This window comes from Pavona decussata, unplaced genomic scaffold (assembly GCF_977016875.1).
Source record: "Pavona decussata unplaced genomic scaffold, jaPavDecu1.1 SCAFFOLD_162, whole genome shotgun sequence".
Classification (NCBI taxonomy): domain Eukaryota; kingdom Metazoa; phylum Cnidaria; class Anthozoa; order Scleractinia; family Agariciidae; genus Pavona; species Pavona decussata.
In genome coordinates, this window is record NW_028145573.1 from 12,646 (window position 1) to 26,306 (window position 13,661).

The window sequence follows — 13,661 nt, forward strand, 5'->3', positions numbered from 1 at the left end:
AATTACTTGTGTTATATACAGCATGTTTAAAATTTCAGACTATAAAAATCCTAACTACACTAGTATTAATTTCCTATTTACAATCGTTGTTTAATTGCAAAGTGCATTATGAAAGTGTCTCTAAACCTCTTTGTTTTCACATTCGGGATTGAAAACATACGCCTAGTCCTAAAATTATATCTCCCACTGTTATTGTGCGCGGGCAGCGGGCTAGCTAGTTTATGCTGGTCACTCTCTATTATTTGTTTAAACAGACTGCTACATAATTTCTCGCGCCTATGGAAGAGTGTTTTTAAACCCGCCTCTTCCAGGGCCTTGCCATACGAAACCTCTGGGAATAGGATCCTTAAGACTCCTTTCTGAACTCTCTCTATTTGGTCTGACAAATAGCCTGGAAAATTAGTATGGAATGCCTGACATTCATATTCCAGAACGGAACCTATGCATGCACAATAAAATACTATTCTAACGTAAGTCGTTTTGTAAGTAGTCACTTGCCTGGTTAACCATTTATGTCCTAACAGTGATCAGCATCAAATTTCTCCTGGTAATCGCAATACTTATTTCAGCCCTGAGGTCATGAGAATTAAGGATATCATCAACCAAGGTGAATTTTCTAAATATATTAATAACTTCTCCCGAGTACTCATGTAATAAATGGGGTAGCTGAGATACGTCAACACTAGTGAGTAAGATGGAAACCGACTGAATTCAGTCTACATCAAAGCTTCCACGTCCTTTCTCAGAATTTCCTTAGCTTGAATCTTTATGATCTGTTTTCAGGTTAGAGCGTGCTTTGCAAAATTCCCCTCATTCCACGCCAGGCTTCAGTTTATTCAAACAGAAGACAAGCTTATTACAACATACACGGATTTTGTTTAATTATTTACAAGGGATTTATCGTACCCTTTAGAAATAACCTGTAATCGTCACTGACTAGTAATTAAACAAATTTCCATTTTCATCCAAAAGAGTAGCCTAAAAAGTGTTCATTTGTATCCCTCTTCGAAAAGAAAAACCAGAACCTTCCTATTGAACTGTTCAACTGTGTCACCCAAAATTGTCCTCACTTTTATATCTTCGTTCGCGTGGACTGAATGGGCGACAAGACGAAATGTGACGCGGAATCAGTCAAATGAAAGCCACGCTAAACGAGAACATTCTGATAGAACTGTTTAACTGTGTCCCCCCAAATTACATGACCATTGGAATGACGTCTCAATATTGTTGATCACCAATTTACTATTCAGATATGTTAATTTCTTTTCAGTTTAGATTGTAGGAAGGTTTTTGCGTGAAAGAATTTACAATAATCCTTTATGGGGGACATGGACTAGCGACGGAGGATCGATCGATTATGTCGATCAAGCATTTTAGCTACCAGTTTTGTGAGTTTTGAGATTGCATGAAATTCAAATATAACAATTATATGTCTCAATACTAGTTTAGGGAACTAATAAGTAGACAGGTTTAAATAGTTACGCGTATGTTATTTCTGACCCATTAATCAATATCTTCGTCTGTCAAGCGTTAAAACTTTTCAAACCGCAAAGAACTTTACTACCGACCTATTACATCGAATAATCTAGTTTTCTCTAGGTTTCCTGTACTTACAAGTATTCTAAATATATGTTCAACTTAGTCCAGGCTGGCTTAACACAGACATTTAAAATTGCTACCTTTTACTGCTTAACAATTGCCGAGCGGCAAACAAATGGGGGTAGGTTAAAATTGATAGCGTTAATATTGTTCCTTCTTCAACTTTTTGTTTTTATTTTGTCGTAGTATAAACAGTTTATACTACAAAATTAATTGATTCTACTGCCATTGAGGATCATGCGGAAAAATGCGATAAATGTTTGTTTTTACATTGTCTTGAACGATATCTTGAACACGGAAATATGCGGAAAAATGCTAAACGTTGTCAGTAATTGCCTTTACAATGTCTTTAATCTTGACAAATTTAGGACAGTGACTTGTTTCAGTTCAGTGCAAATGAACCGCTAGCGTTGCGGCACTGGCTAAGTTGAAATGTTGTCCGAATAATGTAGGTTTAGATCGGAGCTGTCTGCGTTTAAACAAATAATATTAAAATCTTGATATAGCTGTTAAGGAAAAGAATCATACCATGCAATCCTTATACAAAATCAACTGAATGACCAAATTCTGTTACATTGTTTAGGAAAAATGGATATATCGAACATATCTTTGAACTGCGTGTGACAGATTAAATAGAAAAAAGACCCTCGCAGTTATTTACGTAACCTAAGCAGTTGGGAAAAGAAAGCCTGGGAGGGAAGGGATGGGCTCCTGGAGATATTAAATCTTTATTTTAAAAAGGCGTTTCTGTTTGATCTTTTCTCTTAAAACCGTAGCCTACCTGCCAAATATTCGCTTTGCTAAAGAAAACAATCACATGACCACGTGTCACTTGATCTATAGCATAGCTTATTGTATTATTGTGCTTGAAAATATTATACCTTTCTATATGCCAAATTTCGATTTAGTGTCATTGGCTTTGTTAAAGTTACCTCGAATGTAGTTTGGACCTTTGCTTCTATATATCTTCGTTTGAGTCGGTGCTTCGAATGAGCTTCAACGCCATCCGGGTGGATAATTTTTGGAATGTGGTAAACTGTTTCTTTGGCAATAAAAACGATTGTAGTTACAGACCGCCTAGTCTTTGTTACTTTGCACGATAATGGTCATGCTTCCTTTCAGTTCCGTTTCTATAGCTTCTAGAACATCCTGCACTGGTGTTGTTTCTCCTTCCCTTTTGAAATGGCGTATACTTAACCTATTACATGCATTTAAGTTATTCACTGGCCAGGAGGTCTGAATATAGACCTCCCGGTACGTACGTTCGGTATCTTGCGTACGTACTTTACTCAAGACCAAGGGCACAGTTTTTCCTTATATGGACCGACCGAGGGCGGTGCGTAACACCTTTATTTTTCTTTTCTGTTTTTTAGCTTTTCTGTAAGATGATCAAGGCGACTTGGTTTCATGTTGCTACGTCGCACTGTCACTCTCTAGGTAGATAAATTATTAGATTTACTGACCGATAATAAACTAGGAAAATTTCTACGGGAACTCTGAAATCTCGCTGGTGATGTTCAAAATTGTAAAATTTGAAAACTCCGTTCAAATTTAAAAATACTGGTCACGCGTGATGTATGTTCATCGCCTAAACAACAATAGCCCGATTCTTAAAAGGTACGCCTGGCAAAGAAAGACGTGATTGATTGCATAGTAGTATTTAGATCCACCCCAAGTTTTCCCTCCTACATATATATTGTATCCAAGTGACTTAAATGTTAACCAGTTTACAAGTTTTTATCTAGAGATAAAGTTCTCAAAGACTTCTACAATTTTTAGAAATAAGTGCCTTTTTCCAGACATTTATGGATCACTTTGACAAAATCTGATTCAGCCTGGATGAGCTAGTTCTACTTTATAACGCGTAAATGGATAAATGCATTAGACACAGGGCGAGGTTCTACGGTTCTAAATTCTCCAAATTATTTCAATTGCAGGTCCAAAAGCTGCATACTTTAGATTGTCTCATTGATAGGTAAATTAAATGGGCAGCTTTCCGTTACAAATGCCCATAATTTTAGCTGCTTTATCCACGCACTACAACTATTTCGAACCTAAAGAACACTATGAAGCCTATCGGATGAATTTTATACAATAAGAGTCAAGTGACAATGGCAATCATGCTCTCGATGATTGTAAGCTTTCTTCACCCAAATCTTCCATCTTAACATTATATGCTGATCTCATTACTCGTAGAAGAGAGAAGATCAGACACTACAATGTGGGGTTCCTGCTTAACAGCTAGTTCTTTATTTGAATTCTGATAATTTGTTGTTTCATCTGCACACTCAGAACTGTACATATCTCGTCCTTGTAGAAAAATGATTTAGTTCAACAGTTAAATTCAAGGCCAACAATATTCCTTGTGAGGCTATATACAATAAAAATTTGGTTAAAAAAACAAAACAAAGCTAAAACCTATTTTAGAAAATTAGCCTCTGAAACAATACTTGTTTCCTTTTTAAGCTCTTTGTTTCCGTTTTCTGTTAACGCCATAGACTCTGTCGGGTGACGGTCGATTGCAACTGTTGAGTAAAGGCGTGTCCTACAGAGGCGTTTCCGCTAATTTAACGGCAAAGAAAATCAAATTCAGCTACCATCCAGAGGTTAGCTAATCCGGAGTTTCTTTTAGAAGTTCCTACAGCAGTTCCTCCTTCCCCCTCCCCCTCTTTCCAACAAAATTAAAAAGAAAAGGTGGTCACTGCGTATTGCTTCCGTTCACGTTTTCAAAAAGCAATTATCTTTACGAAAGGATGAAAATTCCAAAGCATTTACAAAATTTTTTGCTGCATTCTCAAACTGTGACATGTATAGTTCATTTTGAAGCAACGGACAGTATAAATAAGGCGCATTCGTCTTGAGCTAGGTACAGTCACTCATCAGTTTTTGGAGTATTTTTACTGATACAGTTACGTTGGCTTCATGGAGCTTAAAGTTATTTTCGCAGTAAGTTAAAACAACAGATTTGTTCTATATTCAATCGTCTAAGTTGGATTTATGTTGATTGTTTGTATCTTTTTTATATTTAATTTATTGAAAATTTACTTAAATTTTTGAAGTGTGTCCGTTAGCACACATCATAAATTATCGATAAAACAATTGCTTAATTATTAGACGGTTTCCAAAAAAGTAATTTACCGAATTGTTTTAAAGTGTACTGATACAGTTGTTTGATATAAGAGCTACCTGATTTTTCATAAATATATTGAACGATTTCCTTTTATTTTGTTGAAATCATGTTTTAGTTGTTATTCCATTCAGACTTGCTTAGTCTTTCAAGTTTAGGTCAAGACTTACGTCAATTAGAAATTTTACTATATGAACATTTCTTTATAATCACGCAGCCTATTTTTTTTTCTGATTACTAAACAGAGCGTTAACCATTTATGAATTCAGTATTTCCTGTCGATATAAAACAACTATTTTCAATTTAAAAGAACTGTTTCGGCAGCCGATACTTTTGCCTTCCTCAGTTCCTCAGTACGAAGGAAGGCAGACTTTTCTACCAAAACTTGTCTGTTAATCATTTGTTGTCCCTTGTAAGACACAGCAAAGGGCATGAGAAAGGAGAAGTTTTCCTTTGAATACGATTAGATTTTTTTGTACAGAAAACGTTTCTTGGTCACTGACATGTTGTATTCATTGCTTATTGGCTTTAGATTGTGGCAGTACTCCTGTTGGGTGGTGCGAGAGCTTATTCCAAAAGGGTCAAACTTTTTAGCCTTATTTCCAATTACAGAGAAGAAAAGGATGATCCTATGACTCCTTGCCCGGGTAATCTAATCACGGCCGTTGGTCAATGGAAAAATAACATGGGTGCTAGTCAACTGGAGGTGAGGTGCAACGGAAGAAGGACAGATGATTCACTGACGAATGACGATCAACTCACGAGTGAGTAGAGCAAAATTAATTTTATTCAAAAGAGGTTCTTAGTGACTGAGTAGAGTGAACAAATAAATAAATAAATAAACAAATAAAATATTGCGACTGAATAAAGTACAATAAACGAATGAGGGTATTCGAGAACTCTCTAGAATGTATCACGGAAGCTGTTGGGTGACGAAAGGAAGCACGTTTTAAGCAAAATTCAGAAGTCAGTACTCACGCAAAATTGCCCCACATTTAAAGTGGTCGCGGAAGCAGTTAAAAAGAAACGAACTAAATGAAAGACGTATGAACCATAGGAGAGACAATAATTTTAAGTTGTTTTTAATAGTTAACTTTCAAAGTTTTTAATTTGTAATTATCTCATATTTTATTGAAGGCATATAATTTAACGTTGACGGAATCTTAGTCACTCTTGTATTTTATATACTGTTTAAATAAGTTGTTTTGCTGATTGGTCATAGGTTAAGCTTTTGGCCCTATCTATACATATTATACCGAATTTAAGTCAATCAATCAATCAATCAATGAATCAATCACTCAATGAATCAATTAATCAATCAATCAATCAATCAATCAATCAATCAATCAATCAATCAATCAATCAGTCAATCAGTCAATCGATCGATCGATCAGTCAATCGATCGATCGATCGATCGATCAATCAACCAACCAACCGAACAATCAATCAGTCCATCCATCCATCAGTCCATCCATTCATCCTTTTGTTTGGTATCTAGTTTATTAATCAATTAAACATCTGTTTTAAATTTCTTTTCTTAAAAGGGTTTACGATGATAAGGATCAGAACCAAGGAGGGAAAGCAGAAGTGCATTCAGTTGACGTGGAAAGGCGTGGAATATGCAATGAAGGTCATCAATGGTAACAATACAGTTTTTGAGGTGAGGGAAGAGAGCTTTAAAAAAGGAAGAAACGGCCAAAAAAGGAATCGTTGTTGCAGGCTGCAGTATTGCTTTCTTATCAACTCAAAAACTGAAAGTTGTAAATTTTTGAGCCACTATACATGACTATAGTGACCAGAATTAACTTTCTCACAACAGCATCATGACATAATAAAAGTGCCTTTTTTGCTGGTGCAAGGTATGATTCTCGACACCACTTGGGTTTTTGTTATTCTAAGTCGTTCTTTTCAGCTTTTGCGGATAGATTGATAGAGATGATAGAGGGATGAAAATCAATGCAAGAAAAAACAAACCTTTGAAGGATATGTGTTATATTTTTTTACTCAAATTAAATGGAATTAATTTAATTTCATTTAAATTACAGAGGCAGCAATGCAGTACAGCTGGTAATGACTTCCTGTTCAAGGAGATTCCTGTTGAAGGATTTTACATCTATGAACACAACGATAGTGGAATGTATCTCACTTGCAGTTGTGGGGATAGAAAAGCTAGATTAACTCTAATACGGTCCAGTAACCGACATAAGGATCGGAAAATCCGATTTGCAAGGAGTACACGTATTTAAAACAGTGTAGGAAACAGATCAAGGCAGTTTCAACAATCATTAAGAGCATAATCATTAATCATTTTAAAATCATTAATCGTTAAGAGCATAAAGATTCCGCGCTCTTGAGCGAGGAAGCATTATTTTTGTTTTCTATTTCTTCAAGAAGCTATCCTTGATTGAAAAATGGAGGAAATACTAGGAAAGGGTAAAAGAAAGATGACCTTTATTTATTTATACACGAGCAGAAAATAGCAAGGGTTTACAGCTTGTGGAGTCGTGTAAAATCTAACGCTAAAGCTAACGGTCATTTTGTAATAATTTACAATTCATAACTAATTCAAATGATCTAAAAAAGAAAATCAGTTGTAAACGAAGTCTCTATGTGAAACCAAATGAACGGTAGAGTCAGATGTTGCCTGAAGCTGAAATTAAACTTTTTGAATGCGTTTAAGTTACTGAGTTGTCTTCCAATGTCTTTAATCTCGTTATTTTGTACTAATCCGACTCTAGGGGTCATGGCGTCCCATAAAACCGAACCTCTATTAAGTGTGTCGAGAGTTGTATGAATCGGGTGTCGAAACGTGGTATCAGCAGCGAGTCCGATACTCAGAAAGACGGTCTACCAGCCCTTCTGAGAAAAATATCGTCACATAAACATGGGCAGAGAGGGATGAAATTTATTAACCTGGGTTGGGGAGAGAAAGGATTGGGAAAGGGTATGGGAGGAGATCACCCTGTTTCAACAAAATTCAATTCCAAAATTAAAGATGGCGCATTCCGTGTTTTAATATAGCTGTCATCGTCTAAAAGCCGCAGCATAATTAGTCACCAGCATGATGTTGCGTAAACTTTGTTCAGTAATCAGTATGGCTTTAAGATCATATTTAATTTTCCGAATGAAGGCAATTAACGGATCATTTTGGTGAAATTTCTGTCTTTATATAAATTATACAAATTTCGGATGCCAGTTTTATCTTGAAATAAATACCCCTCAACGCCTCTTGTTCGGAGCATTTCTTCATTCAATGATGTTAGAAACTATTAAAGAGTTAACTTGTCAAGCATTTTGTGAAATCACTGTTACAAAATATGATCATTAAATAAAATTGTCAGTCCGTCGAAGAATAGGTACGATTTGCATAATAGTGAAAGTTACTATGCTAACGTAAGTCGCTTTGTAAGTAGTCACTTGCCTGGTTGACCGTTTATGTCCTAACAGTGATCAACACCAAAATTCTCCTTACAATATCAATGCTTATTCAACTCCTGAGGTCATGAGAATTAATGATATGATCAAACAAGGTGAATTTTCTTGATATTTTAATAACCTTCTCCCCAGTGTTTATGTAAGAAATGTTTTAGGACAAGGTAGGAGAATTTGTTTTTTGATATTAGGGGTTCAAGGGTTAAACTACTTTCCCCCTGTAGTGGTCTCAAATCGGCTTTTGTCCCCTACACTAAATTCTGAACTGACGGACGTCAAAATTCAAATAAAACAATAACGATAGTAATAAAAAAAGAATAACATTTGGAGAGACGAAATGGGTTAGCTGGGCTGAGGGTGAATTTTATCTTTTTTTTCCTGGCAGTTAGTCGTTTAAGTTTTGAAAAACGGACGAGGTCGAAATCCGTGTTGAAGCCGGGTCCAGTCTCTAGTTTTTGTTAAAGCTTGACTGTAGTCATTAATATCAGACAATATTATACGCAAAACAAAGGGAAATAAAAAAAAAAATAAAAAAAAGGATCACCCAGTGATCAACCTCGTTCCCATGGCTTTTTCCTTTAAAAAGTTCTGGGAACGAGGTTGACCAACAATAAAATTGAACAACGCTGAGATACGTCAACACTAGTGAGTAAGATGGAAACCGACTGAATTCAGTCTACATCAAAGTTTAGAAATAACCTGTAATCGTCACTGAATAATTAAACAAATTTCCATTTTCATCCAAAAGAGTAGCCTAAAGTGTCTACATTTGTATCCCTCTTCGAAACGAAAAACCGGTGTAACTACATCAAACTACCCCCAAAGACTCTTTAAAAGGTTCTAAACTCCATTATGTATCCATCCATCTAGCATTGGACGATGCTGCTAGAACCTAATTATAGTATACAATGTCTTAGGTTGTTGAAATGTTTTAGTGGAAACGAAATCCATTTTCTAAAATCAAGAGAAGATAAATGTAAACAGCTTTACGCCTACATGCAGTCAGTCACGGATGTAGGGAAGTTGAGCAGCGACCGACAGCAACGCCAACGAAAACGTCACTTGAAAATAACTTCATTTTATTTATGCTCAGTTTCGCGATTATTCTTTTTTTTTTTTTTTAAAAGAACCTCTTTTATAAGAACGTTGAGGCTGGGTAAACAAAAACTTAAGAACATGCTAAGAACATTACCCAGGCTGAGAGTCAGTTAAGAACATTTTTATTCCAACCAAATATTTTAAAAATAAAAGTATAAATACGGATAAAATAATTTTATACATGAAAAAATTCAGTCTATATTGTCCAATTAACCCAAATAATAGCCGGGTGTCTTGGTCACGTCCGCATCAGATTATTGAAATACTATAACAGATAACTAAGAACATCTTAAGACCTTTTCAGGCTCAAAAAAAAAAAAATAAATAAAAAATAAGAACGTTCAGCATCAGCCCGAAAATTAGACGTTCTAATAAAAAAAAAGACTGTATTTCAACTCGACTCGTTCAACCTCTACAGAAACGGCGAACTACAGGAACTAAAGTGGTAAGAGTGGCGTTCAAGCTAAGATAAGAAAGGCAAAATTCGCCTTCGTGTGTTTACGTTCTCTACAAAACCTAGAATTTGTTTTTCCGAGGACGGCAAAGAAATAGGGTAAATCCAAACCGCGCGTACAGAGCGACTGCTATTGTTTTGGGAGTTGTCTTTGTCGCCGTCGTTGTTTACTTTCGTCATTGCTTAAGTTTAAGTTCCGTAACATAAAACGGAAACAATTAAAAATAAAAAAAAAGAAAGAAAAGGAAACTGAAGCGAGCATTGCGCATTAATGATATTGTGTCTAGAATAATAAGTTTAAAGCTTCTAGATTAGGTGCGTCATAAATTGTCGGGCAGTTAAAGAGCCGTGTCCACTTTGTTTCCAAGCAATCTTCGTTCGAGTGGACTAAATTAGTGACAAAGCAAAATGTGACAAGTCAGTCGGAATGAAAGACACTCAGGGAAAACGTTAAAGAAATGTTCAGCTCTGTTGTCCCAAATTACATGACCATTGGTATAAGATATCGATGTCGTGATGTTTGTTAATAACCAATTTACTGTTCAGATATCTTAACTTTTTTTTTAGTTAAGATTAGAAGGTTTGTGCTTCAAAGGGTTACCTTGATTGAAAATATTCAGTCAAGCATGCGTTCATTAGTGACATGGACTATCGACGTAGGATATGGTCGATCGATTATGTCGATCAAGCATTTTAGCGACCGATCTTGCGAGTTTTACGAGTGGATGAACTTCAAAGAACTCCAAATGGTAACAGTAAGGGAACAAATAAGTTCTAGTAGACAGGTTTAAATAAACATGTAAGTTATTTCCATCAAAGGTTTCACACAGGTCAAGCGTTAAGCTTTTTAAACCGGAAAGATTAAAACAGGTAGTCAACCTATCATCGAATTATCTAGTTCTCATTTTCTGCACTTACAAAGTGTTCTAAATATATGTTTTGTGTGTTCTAAATATATGCAAAGGGGCAAACAAAAGTGCGTAAGTTAAAATTGAGAGCGTTAATACTGTTCCTTCTTCGACTTTCTATTTTTATTTGTGCGTAGTAATAAACATTAAACTAAATTTTACTGCCATGAAGGATCATGCGGAAAAATACGATACATTGTTTGTCCTGATACAGTGCCTTGAACGACAATTTGAACCAGGTTACATGCGGAAAAATGGAAAACATTGTTTATGTTCTTTACAATGTCTTTACCAACAACTTGAATCAGGTTTCTAACCGTAAAAAGTTTAGCACGGTGACTTGTTACAGTTCAATGCAATTGAACCGGATATCGTCGCGACACTGTCAACACAGAACACCCTTTTTCTCATTGGAATATTTCATGCTTTTCCGGCCGAGGCTGAATATTCTTATTTTTCTGCCGATGTTAGACAGAAAATATTCTTGTAAATGTTCTTAGATTATAGCGTATGACATTTCCGCTTTAGAACGGTATTGATGTCCAGATCTGTATCGTGTTACATTGTGCACCGTGCTCCATCGGTTTTCGTTGCATCGAACATATAGCTAGTGCAGGTTTTTTATCATTTAATTGGCTAGTTTTCCCTTTTAGAGAAAGGAAGAATTTTATACGGTTTAGTTAAAAACATATAATTGTATTGTATTCACAGATTTTCAACACACGAAATTAGTATTCTTTAAAAAATCTCCGTCTCGGATTTATTTTTAAAATATTCGTAAAATTTCAAAAATTTCAGCCTCGATATTCTAATTAAATAAATTCTGATAAAAAAAGAGTGTAAGTCGAACTATGGGTGGACATTTAAAATTGTAGGCTTAGTTGGAGCCGTCTGCATTCAACTAAAATTAAAACCTGGATAGCTTATTGTACTTAAAAATGAGAAGGATGATAAGATCTTTCCAGGGCCGTAGCGTGGGATTTTGAAGATGTACGCACGAGAAGAAATTTTTCGTTAGCGCCTTTAGCACTTGCAATTAAGGGGGTTAAGGGGGCATGCTCCCCCAGAAAATCTTGAAATTTAGGGTCTCGGAAATGCCATCTCCTGGTTGTTTTGTGGGGCATTTTCAATAAATAATGCAGCAAAAATTCAATAGAAAGTTGTTCATTTTAACCATTTCCCTAGTGTTTTCTGTAAGCTACAGTGTGCCGAAAAGAAAAAAAAAAAAAAAATACAAAAACAATGATAACAGGTCACAAGCAAAGGGCGAGGCGTCGACACTTGAGACGGGCAAATTCCGTTACCAAACTGTCAATATCCAAGTTGTGATGTCTATGTATATTAAGGATTGCTAGGGAGCTTAATCTTCCGTCCATCATCGTAATAGTTATTAGTGGCCAGAACTGAATGATTAATGCTTGGAAAATAGGAATTCTTATAAAAAACGCCCGTATAATGTGAAACTATGAAATTATTACCCGGCAAGTTTAATGAGAAATTTTTTTCTCAGATCTCAACTGTACGCACGGGCGTACGTGCGTATATGGACGCTACGCCCCTGCTTTCTATCTGCCAAATTTTGACAGCGTCTGATCATCCGCTTTTTTTAAAGTTATCTTAAGTAAACAATTTTTAAAGACCTCAACCCAGGACATAAACTGCTTGAGAAACCAAGCCGGTAAGCCAAATGTGGTTCTGACTTTTGCTTCTTTAATATTTGGGGTTAAGGTAGACGATGCTTCGCACGTGCCTCAACGCCATCCGGATCAAAACGTTTTAGAATGTGGTGAGCTGTTTCCACAGTAAAAAGATTGTACTCTTTGCTGCTTTGCACGATAACCAACAATGGTCACGCTTCCTTTCAGTTCCGTTTCGCCATATATAGTATAGCTTCTACAACACCAACGCTGGTGTTGTTTCCTCTGAGTGATAAAATCCTTTTGAGTTGGAGTATACTTAACCTGATTCCACGTACTGACCGGTCCGTATACTGTGCCTGAGGTCTTGAGTACGTCCCGACGCCATTGGTCGAAGGCTGTACTCAAGACCGAGGGCACAGCTTTTCCCTACACAGACCACCCAGTGAATAACATGTTTATTTTGTTTATTTTTTTGTCTATTTCGTTTCGTTCTTTTCTTTCTTTCTCTGCCCCCCCCCCCCCCCCACATTTTAGTTTTTAAGATGATGAAGGTGGATTGCTTTGGAAGCAGTCTATGCCCGCTATGTCGCACTGTCACGCTCTATTTAAATTTTGCCGATCATTTTGCATGAACGCCGCACGTAAACCTCAGAGAAAAGGGTTGACTAACGATAAAACAGATTTCTAATATATCCTAAAGTAACAAAAGAAGAAAAAGAGAAAAGAAAGCTCTGCTTGCTCCCGGAGCCAATCAAATTGTAGGATTTTCAGGATACCGCTCGTTCACGAACGGAGAATGATATATCACGTACTTTTTCTTTATTTTTTAATTTATTTATTTAAGAACGCCTAATTTTATGGCTGGCTGAGGTTAAACGTTCTTATTATTTTTGGCAATTTGAGCCTGAAAAGTTCTTAACATGTTCTTACGTTGTTATCTGTTACAGTATTTCAACAATCCTATGCGGACGTGACCAAGACACCGATTATTTGGGTTAATTGGAAAATATAGAATGAATTTTTACCTGTATCTTTTTATCCGTATTTGAACTGTTCATTTTCAAAACACTTTGTTCGCGGGAAAACAGCCGCAAATGACCGGAAGAGAACAATCGTAAGAGTCTATTGCTTATATTGTAGAATCGCCTTCGAAAGCATTGTCGCTTAATTACATAATCCCTTTGAGTCGGCAAGACAAGACCGCGAAAAAGTCGCAAAAAAAAAAAGCCGCGAATAAGTAGCGAAAATCTGAAAATTAAAGTGCAATTTTGGATGACACTTAGCGGTCTCCGTGCAATAGCTATAGAGCCATAATTGCGTTGTTTTTTTTCCCGTATGGCCGGCTTTACAGCTTTACAGACAGTCTACGTGACCCATGACCAGTATTTTCGAGAATGGAAGGA

The 13,661-nt window shown here is 36.2% G+C and overlaps 1 protein-coding gene across 1 annotated transcript; it reads left to right on the top strand.

Annotated features, from left to right (window-relative positions):
* The first annotated feature begins 4,483 nt into the window (after positions 1 to 4,483).
* Positions 4,484 to 7,245, top strand: LOC146464524 (uncharacterized). The gene is made up of 4 exons (XM_085129673.1): positions 4,484 to 4,545; positions 5,259 to 5,490; positions 6,271 to 6,386; positions 6,772 to 7,245. The coding sequence occupies exons 1-4, from the start codon at positions 4,522 to 4,524 to the stop codon at positions 6,970 to 6,972; spliced, it is 573 nt and encodes a 190-aa protein (XP_084985799.1). The 5' UTR covers positions 4,484 to 4,521; the 3' UTR covers positions 6,973 to 7,245.
* The last annotated feature ends 6,416 nt before the right edge of the window (positions 7,246 to 13,661 follow it).

What these genes read in the sequence shown, in the direction of transcription:
- LOC146464524 (XM_085129673.1), top strand. Translation starts at nt 4,522, where the DNA reads ATGGAGCTTAAAGTTATTTTCGCA. An exon ending in GAATGACGATCAACTCACGA is followed by an intron (nt 5,491 to 6,270) that starts GTGAGTAGAGCA and finishes TTTTCTTAAAAG; the next exon opens with GGTTTACGATGATAAGGATC. An exon ending in GTAACAATACAGTTTTTGAG is followed by an intron (nt 6,387 to 6,771) that starts GTGAGGGAAGAG and finishes TTTAAATTACAG; the next exon opens with AGGCAGCAATGCAGTACAGC.